The sequence below is a fragment of the Carcharhinus amblyrhynchos genome, chromosome 2 (genome assembly GCF_965287045.1).
Source record: "Carcharhinus amblyrhynchos chromosome 2, sCarAmb.v2.hapA, whole genome shotgun sequence".
NCBI lineage: Eukaryota > Metazoa > Chordata > Chondrichthyes > Carcharhiniformes > Carcharhinidae > Carcharhinus > Carcharhinus amblyrhynchos.
This window is the reverse complement of record NC_137325.1, coordinates 110,069,100-110,093,724: the sequence shown is the minus strand read 5'-3', so window position 1 is coordinate 110,093,724 and position 24,625 is coordinate 110,069,100. Positions and strand designations below refer to the sequence as shown.

Genomic DNA, 24,625 nt, shown 5'->3' with positions numbered 1-24,625 from the left:
AAAGTAATTCACCTGCTTTTTATGCTTATTGATAAATGCTGGTAAAGAGACCAGGGATAACTTCACAGCTCTTCTGCAAAGTGCTGCGATATGATCCTTAACATTCACCCAAGCAGGCAGGTGGAGCTTTGTTTAACATCTCACTAGAAAGGCAACACAGTATTCCTTCAGTACTATACTATTGTGTCAGCCTTGATTTTTGTGCTCAAGCTCTGGAGTGGGAATTGAACCATTGACCCAGAGGTGAAAGTGCTATCCAGTGAACCACATCTGGCATGCCAGAAGTCTAGACATGCTATACAACGAGGATCATTTATCCCACTGACGCTGCTGTCCATGGTTTCAAGAACCAGCTTCTGTCCTCATGGAGTTAGAATCATAGGAAAGAATCGCTACAGTGAGGAAGCAGGCCATTCGGCCCATCAAGTCTACACCATCTCTCCAGCAGAGTTGGCGAGTTTGCACCGACTCTCTGCTCAGACTTCATCTCTGTAACACCATATATTTAACCAACTAACCCCCTAACCACCAGTCCCACCACTCCCACCACCCCCAAGTCTACACATCCGGTCGAGTAAGGGGCAATTTACTATGGGCAATCAACCTAACCTGCACATCTTTGGACTATGGGGGAAAACCAGAGCATTCGGAGGAAACCCACACAGACACAGGGAGAATGTGCAAATTCCAGACAGTCACTCAAGGCTGGAATTGAACCCAGATCCCTGGTGCTGTGAGGCAGCAGCGCTAACCATAGGCCACCATACCATCCCATTGTATAATCTTATGGATCTGAGATGAGAAGAGACCTCACCTCACAACGTGGTGGACTTGTTGTGCAGGGCTGTAAAAGATTTTAATATGCAATGAGGTGAGTATCCAATTTGAAATGTGATCAGTGATTAAAAAGACGTTATAGAATCAGATGGTCAAATATTTGATCATTAACCATGCACATAACCAAGTGTAAGTTGGTAGGGGTTCAGGGCCGGCACATTCCTGTTTGCCTGTGATCCTGTAGCCCTACATCTCTTTTTTCTATAACTCTCCCCAACGCCCTACCATTAACTGAATAAGTTCTGTCTTGTTTCAATCTACCAAAGTACATCACCTCGCATTTATCTAAACTAAACTCCACCTGCCATCTATCAGCCCAATTGATCAAAATCCCGTTGCAGTCTGAGATAACTTTCTTCACTGTCCACCATGTCACCAATCTTGGTGTCATCTGCAAATTTACTAACCGTGTCTCCTATATTCTCATCGAATCATTAATGTAAATGACAAATAACAGTGGGCCCAGCACTGATCCCTGAGGCATACCACTAGTCACAGGAGTCCAGTTTGAAAAACAACTCTCTACAACCACCCTTTGGCTTCTGTCATCAATTGTATCAATTTGGCTACCTCAGCCTGGATCCCGTGAGATTTAACCTTATGTAAAAACCTACCATGTGGCACCTTGTCAAAGGCCTTGCTAAAGTCCATGTAGACAACATCAACTGTAATTTCCCTCATCTACCTTCTTGGTTACCCCTTCAAAAAATGCAATCAAATTTGTGAGACATGATCTTCCACTCATAAAGCCATGCTGACTGTCCTAATCAGTCCTGGTGTCTCTAAATGCCTGTAGATCCTGTCTCTCAAAATACCTTCCAACAGCTTCACTATAATGATTTGGAATAACTCAATATCAAAATTTGCAGATCGTACCAAAGTGAGGGGGAGAGCTTACACTGTGAGGAAAATGGCAACATAACACAAGAAGACAAAGGGGAGGTGGTGGCTGAGTGATATTATCGCTAGACTATTAATCCAGACACCCAGCTACTGTTTAGGGACATGGGGTCGAATCCTGCCATGGCAGATGGTGGAATTTGAATACAATAAAAAAGGATAAGGAGTAACAAATTTAAAACAGAGTTGATAAGAAACTACTTCACCCCAAAGGGTTGTGAATCTGTGGCCAAAAGAGAAAACACCAGAAAATCTCAGCAGGTTTGGTAGCATTTGTAAGGAGAGAAAAGAGCTGACATTTTGAAACATCGGCTCTTTTCTCTTCGTACAGATGCTACCAAACCTGCTGAGATTTTCCAGCATTTTCTCTTTTGTTTCAGATTCCAGCATGTGCAATAATTTGCTTTTATTGTGAATCCATGGAATTCGGTACTGCAAAGTGCGTTGGATGCTGGGACAGTGAGTAAATTTAAGGAGGAGTTAGACAGATTTTTAATTGGAAATGGGTTGAAGGGTTATGGGGAGAAGGTAGGAAAATGGGGGTGAGGAGCACATCGGCCATGATTGAATGGTGGAATGGACTCGATGGGCCAAATGGCCTTATTCTGCTCCTATATCTTATGAACTTATAAAAAAAATCTGGAATTAAGAATCTACTGATGGCCATGAAACCATTATTGATTATCGGAAAAACCCATCTGGTTCACTGATGTCCCTTAGGGAAGGAAATCTGCAATAATGAGCAGCTAAATAGCAAATAAATGTTACCATGTATAAATGACACTCCTGAGGAGGAAAAACAAAAACATCACCAACATTGAAAATAAGAAACTGTTTGGGGTAAAAGAGCAAAAGCAATCTAGAAACACAAAGGAACAAATTATCAAAAGCAGCATCACAGATCAGCAAAGTAACTACAAATACCAGCAAAGCACTGGAATTTATTTCTCGGGCTACTAAACTCAAGCGCAATGAAATTACGTTAAATTTAAATTTCACACAGGTCAAGCCATATTTAAATAGATCCACACCATAAAAAGGAATTACAGAAACATGACAGAAAAAGTGCAAAATGGATTTACAAAGATGGCACCATGGACTGAGAGATTACAGCTTTTGCGAAAGATGGGGCTGTTTCTTTAGAAAAGAGAAAACCTAGAGGTGTTAGTAGAAGTCTTCAAAACTGTGAATAGGTGGACAAAACGGATGTGGAGAGAAAGGTTGGGATTTTCTGTCCGTTCTTGTCGGTGGGACCTTCCGGTCCTGCCGACAGTGTCCCTGTGATGTGGGTTCCCTGGCAGCAGGAGGTGCAAATGACAGGAAATATCATTGACAGTGGCAGGACTGGAAAATCCTGCTGCTGACCAATGATGGGTTGTCTTTACCACTGCAATACATGTTGCTGGGGTGGGAGAATCCCGTCCAATGTTTCCAGGTGTAAATATACAATAACTGCGAATAAATAAATCCAATCATGAAGTCAGGAGAAATATCTTTACTCAGGGAATATGAAGCTTAATGGGCATTGCTCTGTGTTGATTCACACTAGGCAGGATCTTGAGCCCACACCCTCCATCCACAAGATCAGCAGCGAGAGCTCAAGGTCCAACAAAACTGGGAAATCATGAATTTGCCAGTGAGCTTGTGATATCAGACTTTGGTTGCTTCTCACCACTGACATAATACTCCCCATTGCAATAAATTTTAATAAATTTTAAACTCGTTAAACACCCCTCATAAGAGTATCATAACTCGCCGACGTCACATCGGTGAGGTTTACAACAGGTTCACCCAGATGTGAAACTTCTGTGGGTATGCCTTCAGGGGCAGAAAGGTCTGTTTAGCCCCCAGTAGAGAGGGACATGGCAAGGCAGTGTCCTGGCAGTGCTCCCTGGCACAATTTGGCTCCGGGCAGCCTCATGTTAGCCTCACATGTGAGGGTTCGTCTATTTGTGGTGGGGAATGGAATGCAGACACATAAAACAATGGGATCAGAGCGGGGGGCAGGGCCAGGGTCGGGGGGGAGGGGGGGGGGTAGGGGAGGTGCCAACGATGATGGGAGGGGGGGATGCAGATATACCAGTGATGATCGTGAGGGGGAAAGGAAGACCACTGATAGCTCCCTGGTGAAATGATGGGGGATGGGGGAGAACAATATTTGTTTATGTGATTGGGGCCCAACCTCAGTGGAGCCGGTTCCTGGTCCCACCAGACTGACGGCAAAAACCATATCCACTCATTTTTTTGGAAGTTAAAGTGATAAGATCTGGGGAGAAAACTGGCCTTTGGAATTAGAGAGCTCCATGACAGCTTTCTCACCAGACTGGCACTCTGCCAAATTCTTGTAAGATTCTGCCTAATGCCTTTCTCAAATTGAAATCCTAGCAGCCTGAGCTCCTGGAAATGGTACATGGAGGTCTTGATCGCAAATTGCTCAGCAAGACAATTCTTTCTCTCTCTTTGCCGAACATAAAATTATCAGTTTATTTTTTGTCAAGTCATTATCCCATTAGATGATTGTGACAGCATCCTGATAAAGATTACAAACAGTTGGACTGCATTTTTTTTCTCCAGTGATCAAGACAATCCATCTTTAGGACATAAAGATACCAAAAGCAGGAGTAGGCCATTTGGCCCTTTGAGCCTACTCCGCCATTCATTTTGATCATGGCTGATTATCAAATTCAATATACTGATCCCACCTTCCCCCCCTATAAGCCTTGGTCCCTTTAGCCTCAAGAGCTATGTTTAATTCCTTCCTGAAATCACACAACATTTTGGTCTCATTTACTTTCTGTGGTAGTGTATTCCATAGATACATCACCCTCTGGGTGAAGAAATTTCTCCTCACCTCAGTTCCAGAAGGTTTATCCCTTATCCTCAAACTATGACCCCTAGTTCTGGATTCCCCCAACTATTGGGAACATTCTTTCTGAATCTACCCCGTCTAACCCAGTTAGAATTTTACATGTTTCTACGAGATCCACTCTCACTCTTCTAAACTCTAGTGAATATAATTCTAACTGACTTACTCTCTCCTCATATTACAGACCTGGCATCCCAGGAATCAGCCCGGAAAATCTTCACCATACTCCCTCTGTAGCAACGATACAAAAGGACTGTCCCTGTACAGTGCTAATGAGTGGGACCAATGATGAATTTTCCACTCCCTAACGCAAGGACTTTCAGCTGGTCAACTGTGGCACTCTTGTACTGCCCATCTGAGGTCAGCTCACACAGCATGAGTTGCAAATTAAAATTACCATCCTCTTGATCTATAAGAATCAAATATTGATAATAAACACAGAGGTTGCTAGTTAGCTCTTTCAATATTTTGGAGTTATACTGGGTAACAATGAAGGGCATTGGAAGTTAGGAGAAAACAATCGATCAAAAGGCTTCATTAGTGATCATCTTTCCAGTTGCCTAGCATGTCCTCAAAGCTCAGTTCTAAAGCACACTTGGCACATTATTGCTTTAATAGCTTCAGAAAGAAGCAAAACCTTTGAAGCCAAAGTTAATATTCAGATTGCTTTTAGTGGCCAAGTTGATGTTGAGCTTGTGTGCTGGAATGCAAAGTAATAAATCAAGCACTGGTAGTTCCGTGAAACTGCTCTCTGCTCTTTTGAACCCTGCTGATGTTGGTAATGTGAAGCAAGAGCTGCAAGCACATACTAACCAATCAATCATTCCTGGATTTCACTTTTGGTTCCCTTCCCTCTATTTTTAGCAATGATAAAAACTTGATTTAATGAAGTCAATCATTACTAACTCTCAAATAGCAAAGAGTCAAAATTGAACCATTCACAGTCAAAACCTATTTTACACATCTTACAATTAATGTCATTAGCTTTATGACATTACCTGCTTGAGGTATTACTTTTAAGATGTTTTGTAGTTCTGAAATTGTAAACTGCTCTGTTCCTTCAAATCACCCCACTTTCCCCAAATATAATTATTACTTTTAGTTTGCTGAACCACAATGTACCACCTCATACTTACTGACATTGAATTCCATCTGCCATTATTTTGCCCATAGCGTCATCTGAGCAATATCCTCTTATATTTTCCCTTGGTTCACAGAATTATTCACTACGCTTGATAGTTTTGCATCATTTGTTATTTTGGATACAGTTCCTATAGCAAATCATTGCACACAGTAAACAGAACCAATTCCAGAACAGAATCCTATGGGATACTATGAACAAATTTCCAACCACTTTGAGGAACTGCCTTCAACTGCCAGTCCCTGGCTTTAAAGATGTGCAGTAAGAAGTCTCACAACACCAGGTTAAAGTCCAACAGGTTTACTTGGTAGCAAAAACCACTAGCTTTCAGAATGCTGCTTCTTCGTCAGGTAAGTGGGAGTTCTATTCACAAACAGGGCATATAAAGACACAAACTCAATTCACAAAATGATGGTTGGAATGCGAGTCTTTACAGGTAATCAGCGCTTACAGACAATGTGAGTGGAGAGAGCATTAAGCACAGGTTAAAGAGATGTGCGTTGTCTCCAGACAGGACAGTTAGTGAGATTTTGCAAGCCCAGGCAAGTTGTGGGGGTTACAGATAGTGTGACATGAACCCAAGATCCCGGTTAAGGCCGTCCTCATGTCTGCGGAACATGGCTATCAGTCTCTGCTCAGTGACTCTGCGTTGTCATGTGTCATGAAGGCCGCCTTGGAGAATGCTTATCTGAAGATCAGAGGCCGAATGCCATGACGGCTGAAGTGTTCGCCAACAGGAAGAGAACAGTCTTGCCTGGTGATTGTCGAGCGATGTTCATTCATCCGTTGTCGTAGCGTCTGCATGGTCTCCCCAATGTACATGCCTCTTATCAGGTAGACAATGTTAGCCGAGTTGCAAGAGTATGTACGGTGTACCTGGTGAATGATGTTCTCACGTGTGATGATTTCATCCATGTTGATGATCCGGCACATCTTGCAGAGGTTGCGGTGATGTCATGGTCACTGTTCACCTGAAGGCTGGGTAGTTTGCTATGGACAATGATCTGTTTGCTGTTGTGCAGTTAATTGAAGACAACAAGTGGGGGTGTAGAGGTGACCTTGGCGACCTTCATCAATTACATGTTGAAGGCTCTGGAGAAGATGTTGTAGCTTCTCCACTCCGGGGAAGTACTGGACGACAAAGAGTACTCTGTCCACCGTGTCCCGTGTTTGTCTACTGAGGAGGTTGGTGCAGTTTTTTGCTGTGGTGTGCCGGAACTGTCGATTGATGAGTTGAGCGCCATGTCCTGTTTTTATGAGGGCATCTTTCAGCATCTGGAGGTGTCTGTTGCGATCCTCCTCATCTGAGCAGATCCTATGTATACGGAAGGCTTGTCTGTAGGGGATGGCTTCTTTAACATGTTTAGGGTGGAAGCTGGAGAAGTGGAGCATCATAAGGTTATCCGTGGGCTTGCAAGTACAGTGAAGAGCTGAGATGACTGTTCTTAATGGAGATGCGTGTGTCCAAGAATGCAACTGATTCCGGAGAGTTAGGTCCATGGTGAATCTGATGATGGGATGGAACTTGTCGATGTCATCATATAGTTGTTTCAATGATCGTCCACCATGAGTCCAAAGGAAGAAAATGTCGTCGATGTATCTAGTATATAGCATCGGTTGAAGGTCCTGTGCGGTGAAGAGGTCTTGTTTGAACCTGTGCATGAAGATGTTGACATATTGAGGTGCGAATTTGGTCCCCATGGCTGTTCCATGTGTCTGGTTGAAAAACTGATTGTTGAAGGTGAAGACATTCCGGTCCAAGATGAAGCAGATGAGTTGTAAAATTGCATCTGGAGACTGGCAGTTGTTGGCGTTGAGTACTGAGGCAGTTGCAGCAATGCCATCATCGTGGGGGATGCTGGTGTAGAGTGCCAATACATCCATTGTGATGAGGAGTGCTCCTGGTTCAACTGTTCCATGTGTGCTGAGTTTCTGTACTAAGTCCGTAGTGTCACGATAAAAGCTGGGGGTTCTTTGTACAATGGGTTTCAGGATGCCCTCAATGTAGCCGGGGAGGTTCTTGCACAGGGTCCTATTGCCCAATATGATGGGATGGCCAGGTGTGCTTGCTTTGAGTATCTTCGGGAGGCAATAGAGATCTCTAATGCAGGGAGTACGTGGGATGAGAGCACGGAGGGTGTTCTGAAGGTCCGGATCAAAGGTCTTGATCAGTCTGTTGAGTTGATGGGTATGTTCTTTGGTCGGATCTGAGGATAACTGTCTGTAGTGTTTCTCATTGTTCAGTTGTTGGTACACTTCTTTGCAGTAATCCGTTCTGTTCAGTATGATGATGGCCCCTCCTTTGTCTACTGGTTTGATGACAATGTTGCGGCTGACCTTGAGAGCACGGATGGCATTACATTGTGCTTGGGTGATGTTTGGGGCTGGCTTGTGAGTGCGGATGATAAATCTGGTGTTGATGCGCCTCCTGACGGCTTGGGCATATGTGTCAAGTTGAGGGCAGTGGCCTCCCGGAGGAGTCCAATCTCCTCTTCGGTTGCTGCACTGCAGATCTCTCTTGAAGACGTGCTGCAGCAAACTGTGTAGGCCCCCTGGGATCAGACAGTGCAGTGAGCCACTGCCTGTATGGTCTTTGTGTTTTTCTTCACTGATATCCTTGAGGGAATCCGCACAAGTTGTACAAGTGTTACAGCCTTTGGCATTGTGTGCCCCCGGGGATCTACATAATAACCTATGTAGACCTGCTTGGGAATCACGCTACTTGAACTTTTTTCTGCTGTTTCTCCCTGCTAATAAATTTTTCATGAAATTTGCTAATGCTCTGTGAAACTCACTATCACAGAAAGTAGTTGAGGCCAAAACATTTCAGGAAGAAATTACAGCTCTTGGGGCTAAAGGGATCAAGGGACATGGAGGAAAGGCAGGATCAGGATATTGAATTTGATGAGCAGCCTTAATCAAAATGAATGATGGAGCAGGCTCGAGGGGCCAAATGGCCTACTCCTGCTTCTATTTTCTATGCTTCTATGTTTCTTCCAATAGCTTTAATCTTCTCCATAATCTCTATCTGATACCGTGTCAGAGGCATTCTTAAGAACCATATCTATCACAGCCATTCCATGGATGAGCACTTGGCACATCGTAACAGTCAAGGCTATGGGCCAAGTGCTGGTAAATGGGACTACATAGATAGGTTAGATGGTTCGCACATATTGGTGCAGACTCGATGGGCCAAAATGCCTCTTCTGCACCGAATGATTCTATGATTCTCGAAACCTTTTACTCTAGTTTTAACGTAACATCATAATCTATTTTCAAAAAAAAATCCCACTGATGATTTAAATCCTGTGTAACAATTTCTCTTTCCAGCTCAGCACATTGGTTCTCTTCTCATCTTTCTGAAATATGCTTTAGAACCAGCTTTTCTCCTTCCTATTTGGATCTTAAACCTAATCATACTACGGCCACTGCACCCAAAGTGCTCATCAGCATTTACTTTGTCAACTGTATCTGATCCATTCAATTACCCTAATTACATATAGCAAATTCTCTTCCCTTGTCAGTATTGGATATGACCAGAAAGAAGGAACCCTACATGTGGTGGAAATATCATTCCCCTTTCTCTTTATCTCAATCAATATGTCAGTAATTAAGATCCTCTTGAACAATAACTTGTTTCATTGAACTATCAATAGATTTAATCTTTGATTTCTCTGCTGTAATTAGTAGTACAATCCCATTAATGTAACAATCCTTTTCTTTAATCTTTGTTCCTTAATCATATTGACTTGAAATTCGTGCATGTATCAATTTTTTCTGTAACATACATTCCCTCCTTCAGCATATTATATTTGCCCTCCTAAAAGTTTTGTTTCTGATATATTTATTTTCCACTTCTGTCCAGTTTGCAGGCTTGTTTCTGTAGGGGTTATTGACACTTACATCTTCTTGACAAAACTGCTTCCAATTCCCTTGGTTTAATTGCCAGAATCTGAGCATTGAGGCACAAGAATTTTATTTTCATTTGTTCATATTTAAATCTACTCTATGCACTTTTTTGTTCAAGCTTTCCCTTTGTTCCTTTATCTGATTTTTCTCTGCCATGCATTTTTCTCCTCCACTCTCCTTATTCCTTCTTCATGTTTCCCTTTTGGTGATTTTGATTTGATTTGATTTATTATTATCACATGTATTAACATACAGTGAAAAGTATTGTTTCTTGCGTGCTATACAGACAAAGCATACCATTCATAGAGAAGGAAACGAGAGAGTGCAGAATTCAGTGTTACGGTCATAGCTAGGGTGTAGAGAAAAATCAAATTAATGCAAAATAAGTCCATTCAAAAGTCTGATGGTAGCAGGGAAGAAGTTGTTCTTGAGTCGGTTGGTACATGACCTCAGACTTTTGTATCTTTTTTCCGATGGAAGAAGATAGAAGAGAGAATGTCTGGGGTGCATAGGGTCTTAATTATGCTGACTGCTTTGCCGAGACAGCGGCAAGTGTAGACAGAGTCAATGAATGGGAGGCTGCTTTGCATGATGGATTGGGCTACATTCATGACCTTTTGTATTTCCTTGCAGCCTTGGGCAGAGCAGGAGCCATACCAAGCTGTGATACAACCAGAAAGAATGTTTCCTAGGTGCATTTGTAAAAGTTGGTGAGAGTCGTAAATGACATGCCAAATTTCCTTAGTCTTCTGAGCAAGTAGAGGCTTTGGTGGGCTTTCTTAACTATAGTGTCAGCTTGGGGGGATCAGGACAGTGTGTTAGTGATCTGGGCACCTAAAAACATGGAGCTCTCGACCCTTACTACTTCATCCCCATTGATTTGGACAGGGGCATGTTCTCTTTTTCGCTTCCTGAAGTCGATGACAATCTCCTTCATCTTGTTGACATTGAGGGAGAGATTATTGTTACCACACCAGTTCATCAGATTCTCTATCTCATTCCTGTACTCTGTCTCATCATTGTTTGAGATTGGTGTTGTCAGCAAACTTGGAGATTGAATTAGAGGGGAATTTGGCCATACATTCATAGGTGTATAAGGAGTATAGTAGGGGGCTGAGGACACAGCCTTGTGGGGTACCGGTGTTGAGGATGATCGTGGAGGAGATGTCGTTGCCTATCCTCACGGATTGTGTCTGTGAGTTAGGAAGTTCAGGATCCAGTTGCAGAGGGAGGTGCCGTGGCCCAGGCCATGGAGTTTGGAGATGAGTTTTGTGGGAATAATGGTGTTGAAGGCTGAGCTGTAGTCAATAAATAAGAGTCTGACATTGGTGTCCTTGTTATCTAGGTGGTTCAGGGTTGAGTGCAGGGCCAGGGAAATGGCGTCTGCTATGGACCTGTTGTGACGAAAGGCAAACTGTAGTGGATCCAGCTAATCCGGGAGGCTGGAATTGATTTGTGCCATGACTAGCCTTTCAAAGCACTTGATAATGATGGATGTCTGAGCCACTGGTCAACAGTCATTAAGGCACGCTGCTTGGCTTTTCTTTGGTACTGGGATGATGGTCATCTGCTTGGAGTAGATGGAGACCTCAGATTGTTGTAAAGAGAGGTTGAAGATGTCTGTGAATATTCCTGCCAGCTGATCCGCATATGATTTGAGTGTTCATCCTGGTATTCCATCTGGGCCAGTTGCTTTTTGTGGGTTGACCTTTGACAAAGCTGCTCTGACATCTGCAATGGTCACCCCAGATACAGGTTCATCCAGGGCTTCCAGAGTGGAGGGCACGCTGTCCCTGACCCCTTGCTCAAAATGGGCATAGCATGCATTGAGCTTATCAGGGAGGGGTGCGTTGGAGCTGGCGATTTTACATGCCTTCATCTTGTAGCCTATTATGTCTTGCAAACCTTGCCATAGTTGGGAGAGATCGGTGGGGCAACCTGGGATTCTAGCTTGGTCCGGTCCTGTCTTTTGGCATCTTTGATGAATTTACTCAGATTGTATTTGATTTTCTTGTATAGGTCAATGTCGCCTGACTTGAACTCCTTAGACCTGGACTTCAGCAAGCAGTGGATATCCCTGTTCATCATAGTTTCCAGTTGGGGAACACATGGATTTGCTTCTTTGGCACACAGTCTTCTAAACACTTACTAATGTAGTGGTGTACTCGTTCAGGCTGGTCGCAGAGTTTTTAAATACTGACCAATCCACTGACTCCAAGAGCCCTGTAGGAGATCATCCAATTCCTCAGGCCAACATTGCACGACTTTCCTTGATGGGCACCTTGATGGTGGTGAAGAAAGCCTATGGTATGTTAGCCTTTATAGGAAGGGGTATAGAATATAAGAGCTGGAGTCTAATGTTGCAGTTGTACAGAACGTTGGTTAGGCCGCATTTAGAGTATTGCGTCCAGTTCTGGTCGCCTTACTACCGGAAGGACGTAGAGACTCTGGAGAGAGTGCAGAGGAGGTTTACCAGGATGTTGCCTGGTATGGAAGGACTGGGGTATGAGGAAAGATTGAAGAAATTGGGGCTCTTTTTCCTTGAAAGACGCTGACTGAGGGGGGATCTAATAGAGGTATATAAGATTATGAAGGGTATAGATAGAGTAAACAGAGGTAAGCTATTTCCTATGATAGAGACACGTAGGACAAGGGGCCATGGACCTAAGGTGAGGGGGGAGAGGTACAACACAGATATTAGAGGGAGGTTTTTCACACAGAGGGTAGTGGGGGTATGGAATGCTCTGCCAAGTAAGGTGGTGGAGGCAAACACGCTAGAGTCATTTAAGAGTAACTTAGACAGGCACATGACTGGGTTGGAGATGGGTGGATATAGGAGATTGTTTTAAATAAGGGTCATTAGCATTGGGGCGTCCCTGGTAAGGTAAATGGATATGGTACAATAATAATGTTTTTTCTTCCCTTTTCATTCACAGGTTTTAAGTCGGTCCGCCTTGTGTCCAACGAGGGGCATGCACGCGATGGGTCGTAATGGGGCTGCTCTTGGTTGTTCGAGATTTGCCTAGTGCTTCATGTCGTTAGTGTGTGCCTAAATTGGACCAGATACTGGGCAAGACGACAGCTCAGTGACTATCGCTGATTGCTGTGCAGACACATGGATTTGGGCCGGTGTCTGTAGGAGTTTGCGCATTCTCCCCATGCTTGCGTGGGTTTTCTCCGGGTGCTCCAGTTTCCTCCCACACCCCAAAGATGTGCTGTTAGGCTGATTGGCAGGAATAAATTGTCCCTACATCAGTTTCCCTCAATCTGGATGGCCATAAAACATTAGACATGTGGGTGGGCTGTAGAGTGGTAGGTATGCTTGATATTTGTGTAGAAGTGATCTAGGAAATGTGGGCCTCTGGTGGAACAGGAGATGTGTTGGCGGTAACTTGAGCTTGGCCTGATTGAAGTCCCCGGCCATGATGAACAAGGCCTCAAGATGTTTCGACTCAAGGTTATTTGTCGGACTCTGTATTTCGTCCAGCACAATCTTCATGTCCGCATGGGTTGGGATGTAAACTGCCATTAGGATAATGGAGGTGAACTCCCGTGGAAGGTAGTAGGGGTGGCATTTTAGAGTCAGGTATTCTAGTTCTGGGGAGCAGAAAGTTGCTAGTGTTGCTATGTTTAGGCACCATGATGTGTTCATTAGCAAGCAGACCCAAGCTCCCCTAGCCTTGCCTGAGGTCACTGTATATTTGATGGATTGAGAAGCCCTCTGGTTGTGGGGCACTAGGAAATACTTTTGTAGAAACTATTGTTGGAAATATTTTTCATTTGTAAATTTACTTTTTCTGTTAGTACCATGTCTATTTGATCATGTTATTGCTATGATAATCCTCATCCTCCTTCTTGCTTATGTAAATGGGTATTTAGTTCCCTGGTTAATCACTTTGATAGTACAGTGACTCTGAAACATTCTGATTTTGCTGGTTGCCAACAAACGTATTACACCTCAAGCAAACTGGGCCTTTTCTGTAGTAACTTTATATTCCAGGATGATTGAAAACTATGGAAATGCAGACAGTTGAATGCAACTTGTCAGGACCCACGCAGGCACAGGGAGAACGTGCAGACTCCAGACCGACAGTGACCCAAGCTGGGAATCAAACTTGGGTCCCTGGTGCTGTGATGCAGCAGTGCTAACCACTGTGCCACTTTTTTTTTAAGCCTTTCCTGAGGTTTTTGTGCAGAAGACCAACATTCTCCTCAATGTGAAACAGGAAAATTACAGATGGTACATATATTTTACATACGTGCTTGTTTTCTTTTTCAAGAGAATGACCAAAACACTGATCAGGCTGAACACCACTAAACTCAAACCGACTCCCAGTCCTGCCCACATGGCCACTAGGTAGAAAAAAAGGAAAAAAAAATTAGCAATGTCAGGATGCTGCAGAAGGCAATTATTTAAACAGTGGTACATGTCCTTTTACCATTTCCATCTTCCTTTGATGCTGGAGCAGGGCTCAGAGGTCCTGTTGAGTTGACCTGAATGTGGCATCGATTTCCTCCCCACTGACTCAAGCACCTAGAAAACAGGCAGAAAAAAAAATCATAGGAATGAACTGGAAACTCAAAATACAATATTTAAAATGATGCTCTATTTATAAATTGTTCATTTAAAAAAGAGATATTTTCTAACTGTCTTGGGGGAATGCCTTTCCTGTTATCTCACAATATGGGTTTGAACTTTCTGCCCTGCTTACAGCAGAGGAGTTTGATAATGTGTGGAGAACCCCCACAAAGTCCAGATGCTTGTCAATGACTTTTTAACCCAGAGACTGTATCTGAATCTGACGTCCAGATTACCAGAACAGCTGGACTGAGTGGGCATGCTGAGGTCCCACATCAATCTATTTCAGCTCAACTATTAAAATAGACCCAGGAAGTTGAGATGTGAAGAATTGTCGAGGCCTTTTGACAGAGCCAGTCAGAACCTGGAGCAATGGAAATTAAATGCAAATCAACACTGCGCTCCAATGATGCCTCTCAGGATATAACACTGAGGGCTGGAAGGAAGATTCTGTTCTTGACTAAAGGAGGGAAAAGCCTGCCTCAGTGAGCCAGTCATTAAGGAGCTCTATGGCAGGCTTATGGTGCCATACAGCTGGATACAGTGTCAGATGGAGTTTGATGATTTAATCATATCAGGAAAGATGAGTGGCATGATACATTTAAGTATATTCTGATGTGTGTCACAGCCTGAATCTACTTACTCTGCGTCCCCAAGCCTTGTCCTGCACAACGCTCATCATACCAGCTTACCTTTCTGATACACCCATCCCTCTCTGCATAGGCACCTTGTCACACCCCCATCTGAATATCCATCATTGACACACTCGCTCATTTAAACACAATTGGCCGGAATTTTACCACATTGCACGCCCCAGAATTGGGATCTCACAAGCCTAGGGTGGGCAAGGCGGTAAAATTCTGGCAAATCCCTCAGTAATCCTCCATAAATGTTGTCCATGCATTATTTCAACACTTCCTATTCCTTACATTTGTCAGTCTTTCCTTTTCTATTTTGCAGGACAAGAACACCAAGGAGAGGCAGTGAGCTGGAGCTCTCATCTGTAAGCTGACAGCTGCCAAGGAGAAGTAGCTGGATATAAGGCAGATGTCAGTATGCCTGGCTATCAGAGGCAGGGGGATGAGGATCTCCCAGTTATCTAGTGACAGAATTAAATATCACAGAGCCATGTGGCATACAACACTCACTCCCGTTGACTTAGTGTCCATACTCACTGACAGATGATCCGTGCACAATGATATCTTAACATTTTACTGTGTCAGTTCTAAGTCACATCTTTCATCACTCTTCAGTGTCTCAAGGAAATTGAATGAAGACTCTTCAGACTTTGAGGAAACATGGTCACAGGCCAAGACCAACAGTATTTGAGCATTCAGAGTAGGGAATGAGCTGCTTGTCCCTATTACTGCTGATGTCATGGGGGGAGCACCATATAGCAGGAAGGATGTGTAAACAGTAAATATACATGGCTATTAATACAGCATTAAATCATGACACTTCTGTCTAATCTATCTGCACCATAACATTTATCTGTTTGCCCCAGTTTCCAATTTTGTCCATTTTAGCTTAGCAAGTGACCTCCTGTGTTATGTAACAGTGAGACAAAAGTTAAAGTTGAGCTTCTGAAGTTTTGATGAGTTTCAAAGACATACCAAACTTGAAACGTTAACTCGACGGAGAATTTCCACCCCCATTTTCAGTGGGCAAGGGGGAGGCAGAGAATCAAGGAAAAATTCCCAAAATGGCGTTTAGGCCAGCAGAATTTCCGCATTCAGCTGTCACCGCCCCCTGCAGTGATCTAACAGGATTATTGCTTTGCAATACTGGGACCTCCGCCATAGAAACAGAGAAACTAGAAGCAGGAGGAGGCCATTCAGCCCTTCAAGCCTGCTCCATCATTCATTTTAATTATGATTGATCATTGAATTCAATATCCTGATCACCCCGCTTCCCACCATATCCCTTGATCCCTTTAGCCTGAAGAGCTATATCTAATTTCTTCTTGAAATCAGACAATATTTTGGCCTCAACTACATTTGGTGGTAGTGAATTCCACACATTCACCACTCTTTGAGTGAAGAAATTTCTCCTCACCTCAGTTCTAAAAGGTTTACCCCTTATCCTCAAACTATCACCCCTAGTTCTGGACTCCCCCACCATTGGGAACATTCTTTCTGAATCCACCCTGTCTAACCCAGTTAGAATTTTAGAAGTTTCTATGAGATCCCCTCTCACTCTTCTAAACTCCAATGAATATAATCCTAACCGACTTAGCGTCTCCTCATATGACAGACCTACCATCCCAGGAATCAGCCTGGTAAGCCTTCGCTGTACTCCCTCTACAGCAAGGACATCCTTCCTCAGATAAGGCCACCAAAACTGCACACAATATTTCAGATGTGGCCTCACCAACGTCCTATACAGTTGCAGCAAAACATCCCTATCTCTATACTCACATCCACTTGCTGTGAACACCAGCATACCATTTGGCCTCTTTGCAGCCAATTGTACCCACGTGTTTACTTTCATCAACTGATGCACAAGGACTCCTTGAGTATCCACCTCTCTCAATTTATACCCATTCAAGTAATAATCTGTCTTCCTATTATTGCTGCCAAAGTGGATACTCTTTGCTTCCTATCTGCTACAGCTTTCTATCTATCTCAAGACATTATCTTCAATCCCATGTGCTTTAACTTTACATAGTAGTCTGTTGTGTGAGATCTTGTCGAAACCCTTCTGAAAAGTCGAAATAAACCACATCCACTGGTTCTCTTTGGTCAACTCTATTAGTTACATCTTCAAAAAATTCCAATAGATTCATCATGCACGGTTTCCCTTTTGTAAATCCATGCTGATATTGTCTGATTACACCACTGCCTTCCAAATGTTGAGTTATGAAATCCTTGATTATGGACTCTAGCAACTTTCCTAGTACCGACATTTGGCTCACTGGTCTATAGTTCCCTGTTTTCTCTCCACCTCCCTTTTTGAATAGTGGTCTTACATTAGTTACGTTCCAATCTGTAGGAGCTATTCCAGAGTCCAAAGAATTTTGGAAAATAACCACTATAACCACGAATGTGGATCTACAATTTCCAGGGCCACTTCCTTAATCTGGGATGAAGGTTATTAGGGCCTAGAGATTTATCCATCTTCAATCCATTAATTTCTCCAAAACCATTTCCCTACTAATGCTGATTTCCTTCAGCTCCTCACTAAAACATGCTTCTCTCAGCACTTCTGGTGCATTATTCATGTCTTCCTTTGTGAAGATTGAAGCAAAGTACAATTTGAATTCCTCAACCATTTCTTTACACCTCATTATGAATTCTCCTGTTTCACTTTTGTCAATCTTTTTCCCTTTACATATCTGTAGAATTTTTTAGTTTAAATTTTTAGTCAGTTTTTATGTTCCCAGCCATCTTTCTTTCATACTCTACTTTTCCCTTCTTAATCAATCCATTAGTCCCCCTTTGCTGAATTTTAATCTGCTCTCAATCCTCAGGCCTATTGCTTTATCTTGCCGATTTGTATGCTTCTTTCTTGAATCGGATACTATCTCTAATTTCCCTTGTAAGCCAATGGTTTGACTATAATGCCCATAGCACTCTTGCATCAAACAGGAACAAACAACTTCTGGAGTTCACATAATCATTCTTTAATTGCCTGTCCACTGTCTTTCCTTTCAGTAATGTTACCCAGTCCATCAAGGCCAATTCATGCCTCAGACCATCATAGTTCCTTTATTGAGATTCACGCCCCTGGTCTCAGAACTAACTACATCATTATACAGCTTGACAAAGAATTCTACCATGTTATGATCATTCGTCCCCAAGGGTTCTCTCACAACTAGATTGCCAACAAATCCTTTCTCATTGCACAATACACAATTCAAGGCGACCTACTCCCTTGTTGGTTCCTCAGTGTATTGCTCCAGAAAGCATCCGTATTCATGCCAGAAATTTCTCCTCTATTGTATTGTGACTAATTTCACTCTCATAATCTATATGCAGATTAAAGTCGGCCATAATCACGGATGTTCCTTTAACATATGCATCTCTGATTTCCTATCTAACGCTTCTCAAAACAGTTGGTGGTCTGTATAATACCCATGCCAATGTTTTTTGCTGCTTGTCTTTTAACTCGACCCAAACAGATTCCACGTCATCTATCCTAATATCTTTTCTCAATATCATATCTATATCATTTTTAATCAACAATGTAACTCCAAACTCCACCAGCTTTTCCTTTCCATCTGTTCTTCCTAAACACTGAATATTTAGTTCCCACCCTTGCTCACCTTGGAGTTAAGAGACTCAGGGCTCTACCGTACCATTGAGTTGCGCCCGTTTTTGGGCGTGAAAACTTGGTAAAGTCGGGAGTGAGGCAAGAAGTACAATCCGTGCTCGCTCCCCCTTTACCAAGGCCCGAAAATGGCCATGATTGGGACTGCACTCAAAACGTGCACAACAGCCATTTGAATAAATTTGAAGGCATTTAAGTTGACTTAATGGGCTGCATGCCCAACTTTACCAGCACTTCCCCCTTTATCACCGTGTTTGCCCATCCGGAATCAGCACAAAACAGACATGGTTCATATAAGTCTGATTTGGGCACTCCATCAGTGAAGGTTAGTGAGGAGGTAAGTGCTGAGATAGCTGTCAATTCCAGATTTATTAACTGATTTCAAATTCTACCAGCTGCCATGGGGGATTTGAACCCAAGTCCCCAGGGCATTAGTCTGGGTCTCTTGATTACCTACATTACCATTATGCCATCATCTCCCTTTAAAAAAATGTTAAAACCATTTTAAACATCATTCAATGGTCCCTTTAAGGTTCAGATGACGGGGCATGCAGGACTTGGTACAACTAGGTAGATCTTGCATGCATGAATTTATATCCAAAGTATACAGTATGGTCCTGCAAATGATGTAAGAACTCAAATGTCCATCTGCAACAACACCAAAGGCCTGGGGAAAACTCAGTTCAACTCATGTGACTGGCTTACTTGCAGTGCAGGAGGTCCAGCAACCAACAAATCTGGCAAAAATGACAAATTTTCCATCTGGAATGTAGTGAAAAAGAAGGCAAAAAAGGGGCTAAAGGAAATTCAACATATCCCATTCTAGAAATCAATTTGTTTGACTTTGGAAAGGAGAGATCAGCATTACTGAATGAATATTAGTGTCTCATTTTAATATCTCCAGGCGCGTTTTTGTAGACATGTCATTGATAGCACAGCAGACTGCAGGAGAAACCTAGCCTGATAAATTGCAAAAACTCTGAGGGACTATTTTTCCACAAATCCGTGGCAACAGCATCAAATATAAATCTTACAACAATAATTCAATATGTCACAAGGTAAGTGGGTTTCTACTTTCTACATAAAATATAATCTATAATATATCTGCAAGTAGATCTCCAGTGTCATTGCTCACAGATAAAATAAATTGTTCATTAATTTTCTTCTAGTGGTGTTTATTTTTATCGAACACCTGCAAATTCTTTTTTGTGTTCGCTCTCATTCTTTGTCTTTCACTTTAATTCTTTCTGAAAAGAGAGACATGCTATCAAAATTTTGCACCTTGCACTCATCAGGATAGCTCACGAGAAATCACCAACAGTAACTGGCGAACAATAATTTAAACTGCATGAGAAGAGGGTGCTGATTAGTTGGCAGGTGGATGCAGGTGGTAGTGTTGCCATGAAGGTTGCATCATGGAACATTTCATTATCCAGCTTTTGCCAAATTCACACCAGGAAGGTTGACTTTGTTGGCCAAAATACAATATTGAGCTTTATTGTTGGCCTTCCAACACTAATCTGGAGGTGTCGGCATTGGACTGGGGTAAACACAGTAAGAAGTTTCACAACACCAGGCTAAAGTCCAACAGGTTTATTTGGTAGCACAAGCTTTCAGAGTGTCCATCCATCTTCAGGTGAGTGAGGAGTTGTGTTCACAACAGGGCATATATAGACACAAACTCAATTCACAAAATAATAGTTGGAATGCGAGTCTTTACAGGTAATCAAGTCTTAAAAGAACAGACAATGTGAGTGGAGAGAGGGTTAAGCACAGGTTAAAGAGATGTGTATTGTCTCCAGCCAGGACACTTAGTGAGATTTTGCAAGCCCAGGTAGGTCGTGGGGGTTACAAATAGTGTGACATGAACCCAAGATCCTGGTTGAAGCCGTCCTCATGTGCGTGGAACATGGCTATCAGTTTCTGCTCAGCAATTCTACATTGTCATGTGTCATGAAGGCCACTTTGGAGAACGCTTATCCGAAGATCAGAGGCTGAATGCCCATGACCGCTGAAGTGTTCCCCAACAGGAAGAGAACACCTGTCGAGTGGTGTTCGTTCATCCGTTGTCATAGCGTCTGCATGGTCTTCCCAATGCACCATGCCCCGGGACATCCTTTCTTGCCAGAGTATCAGGTAGACAACATTGGCCGAGTCACAAGAATATGTACCGTGTACCTGGTGGAAGGTGTTCTCATGTGAGATGATGGCATCCATGTCGATGATCCAGCATGTCTTGCAGAGGTTGCTGTGGCAGGGTTGTGCAGTGTCGTGGTCACTGTTCTCCTGAAGGCGGGTAGTTTGCTGCGGAGAATGGTCTGTTTGAGGTTGTGCGGTGTTTGAAAGCAAGAAGTGGGGGTGTGGGGATGGCCTTGGTGAGATGTTCGTCTTCATCAATGACATGTTGAAGGCTCCGGAGAAGATGTTGTAGCTTCTCCGCTCCAGGGAAGTACTGGACAATGAAGTGTACTCTGTCCACCATGTCCCGTGTTTGTCTTCTGAGGAGGTTGGTACGGAATCAGTTGCATTCTTAGACATACGCAACTCCATCAAGGACAGTCACCTCAGCACCTCACTGTACCACAAGCCCATGGATAATTTCACGACGCTCCACTTCTCCAGTTTCCACCCTAAACACTCTAAGAAGCCATCTCCTACATAAGAACATAAGAAATAGGAGCAGGAGTAGGCCATCTAGCCCTTCGAGCCTGCTCCGCCATTCAAAAAGATCATGGCTGATCTGAAGTGGTTCAGTTCCACTTTCCCGCTTTCTCCCCATAACCCTTAATTCCCTTGTCTACCAAAAACCTATCTACCCGTGTCTTAAATATATTTAGCAAGGCAGCCTCCACCACTTCAACGTGCAGAGAATTCCAGAGATTCACCACCCTTTGAGTGAAGAAGTTCCTCCTCAACTCTGTTCTAAACTGTGCCCCCCCCCCTTATCTTGAGGCTGTGCTCTCTAGTCCTGCTGTCCTTTCTGAGCGGGAAGAATCTCTCTACCTCTACCCTATCCATCCCTTTCATTATCTCCTACGGACAAGCTCTCTGTGTACACAGGATACGCTCAGATGAGGAGGATGCAACAGACACCTACAGATGCTGAAAGACACCCTCATATGAAGAGGATATGGCGCTCAACTCATCAATCAACAGTTCCGACGTGTCACAGCAAAAAATCGCACTGACCTCCTCAGAAGACAAACACGGGACACGGCGGACAGAGTACCCTTCATCGTCCAATACTTCCCCAGAGCGGAGAAGTTACAACATCTTCTCTGGAGCATTCAACATGTCATCCGTGAAGGCGAACATCTTGCCGAAGCCATCTGCACACCTGCACTTCTTGTCTTCAAACAACTGCACAACCTCAAACAGACCATTGTCCGCAGCAAACTACCCAGCCTTCAGGAGAACAGTGACTATAACACCACACAACCCTACCACAGCAGCCTCTGCAAGACGCGCTAGATCATCAACATGGATGCCATCATCTCATGTGAGAACACCATTCACCAGGTACACGGTACATACTGTTGCAACTCGGCCAATGTTGTCTACCTGGTACGCTGCAGGAAAGGATATCCCGAGGCAAGGTACACAGGGGAGACCATGCAGATGCTATGACAGCGGATGAATGAAGACTGCTCGACAATCACCAGGCAGGAATGTTCTCTTCCTATCAGGGAACATTTTAGCAGTCAAGGGCATTCAGCCTCTGATCTTCGGATAAGCATTCTCCAAGGCAGCCTTCACGACACACGACAGCGCAGAATCGCTGAGCGGAAACTGAGGATTCCGCAGACATGAGGACAGCTTCAACTGGGATCTTGGGTTCATGTCACACTATCTGTGACCCCCACGACTTGCCTGGGCTTGCAAAATCTCACTAACTGTCCTGGCTGGAGACAATACACATCTCTTTAACCTGTGCTTAACCCTCTCTCACTCACATTGTCTGTACCTTTAAGACTTGATTACCTGTAAAGACTCGCATTCCAACCATTATCTTGTAAATTAAGTTTGTGTCTATATATGCCCTGTTTGTGAACACAACTCCTCATTCACCTGAAGAAGGAGGGACACTCCAAAAGCTTGTGCTACCAAATAAACCTGTTGGACTTTAGCCTGGTGTTATGAAACTTCTTACTGTGTTTCCAACACTGACCTGGGACACATATATCAAACACAGCTGCTTGGCGCCATCTCCCATTGCCAGAAAGTACCCCACCCCCAACCGTGTCATGAGAAATTATCTTAGCCTTTGATTTTCTTGAAATATTACCTGCGTTGGCACAGCAGGTCAAATACTGGACTCAAAGAGATCCAATATTATCCAAAATAAAACACATGATTCTTTATGGCTATCATTATGGTAGACTGTTTAAACAGCTAAAACCCTTTCAAAAAAGGAAGGATGAACAGAGCTATGAAGGTATATGGAACAGCAAGTTCTTCTCCAAGTCACTCACCATCGTGACTTGGAAATATATCGCCATTCCTTCGCAGTCGCTGAGTCAAAATCCTGGAATTCCCTCCCCAAAGGCATTGTGGATCAAACCACAGCAAGAAGGTAGCTTACCACCACTCTCTGAAGGGCAATTAGGGATGGGCAATAAATGCTGGCCAGCCAGCAACACCCATGTCCTAAGAATGAACAAAAGAAAAGGATGGCATCCTTCTTTGGGGAAGAAGGGTGGTCATCCCCATGCCTGGTAGGGAGTTGCTACTTGAGGAATTACAGAACGCCCACCCAAGAGTGTCCAAATGTTGGCTCGCAACTACCTTTGGTGGCCTGGGATAGATGCAGATATAGGGAGCATGGTTAAGTTGCGTGGCAATCACCAGGTGCAACAAACATTACCATCTGCAGTCCCATTGCACCTGTAGGAATGGCCATGTCAGTCATGGGTTAGATTTCATGTGGATTTTATAGGCCCATTAATGGGTTCAATGTTGCTACTTGTTGTGGACACACATTCAAAATGGTTGGATATTTATGAAATGAAGTGCGCAACTTATTTTGCAATGGTGGAAAAGTTAAGACAAAGTTTTGCCACCCATGGGTTGTCAAAGGTGTTGGTTTCAAACAATGGAGCAGCATTTACCAGTGAGGAATTCCAAATTTCATGTCGTCAAATTGCATCAAACATATACATACCGCTCCTTATCACCTCTCATTGAATGGACTTGTCTGGAGGGCTGTACAAACCTTTAAGGCATCCATAATAAAGCAACTGCCAGTATCCAGCAACAATATTTACACATTTTCTCATTAACTGCAGGACAATGCCACACGTGACCATTGGAGTAACTCCTGTCAAGTTGCTGAGCGGTATGCATATGAGGACCAGATTGGACCTAGTGTTTGCCAATTTGGCAGGGGGAGTGGGAGCAAAGTGTCCAAAAGAAGAATCAACTAGGATTGAGAGGAAGTTCAAAGTGGATGATCTAATATGTGTCAAAAAGATTGGAACTGGTTTGAATTGGGTCCCAGGTGTTGTCCTGGCCAGAATGGCCTGGTATTAAATGAGATTAAAGTTTAAGATAAAATCCTGAAAAAGCATTTAGCTCACTTGAGAAGAAGGGAGTCACAGAAGAAAATCGATGAGGCAGTCTTCCCTGATTATACCTGCCAGTAATGTTGTGCATGAAAGCTTAGAAGCAAGTCAACCAGTGGAAGGGCCGAGTATTGTTCCTGCAGGAACTGGAGAAGTAAAAGCACAGATGCACCTTTACAAGTTGAAAGTCAAATCCTTAAAAGTCAAACTGAAGCCATCACTGCTGTAGAGAAACTTCCTGCCGAACTATGTCACTCCCAGGGGAAGAGAGTCCTCTGACAGGCTGATCTTATGATGAACTGTGTTAAAGAACTTATTTACGTTGTTTTTATGATAAATCATTTAACTTTTGTTTGGAAATGATAATAAGGGACTCAGTGGGGAAGGGATCTAATAGTGAACCCTTTTTAGTGGTGGGGTTTCAGAGGGTTATGTGACCCAATTGATTATTAGGGCAAATTGCGCAAATTCTGGGGCTGAATGGAGTTTTCTCAGTCAGAAACTGGAGTCAAAATAGTTGGTAGCACATATGTTTGCATTCTGTGCATAGTTTATTCGTTACA

General features: G+C 43.3%; 1 protein-coding gene across 1 annotated transcript in view; it reads right to left on the bottom strand.

Annotated features, from left to right (window-relative positions):
* The window catches only part of malrd1 (MAM and LDL receptor class A domain containing 1), a 322,326-nt gene that overhangs the window by 11,821 nt on the left and 285,880 nt on the right, over positions 1-24,625 (bottom strand). Inside the window, exons 36-37 of the mRNA XM_080211010.1 lie at positions 14,093-14,187; positions 13,913-14,006 (exon numbers count right to left, since the gene is read on the bottom strand). Coding sequence (XP_080067136.1) covers positions 13,913-14,006; positions 14,093-14,187 — 189 coding nt within the window. The remainder of the gene's footprint in view (positions 1-13,912; positions 14,007-14,092; positions 14,188-24,625) is intronic.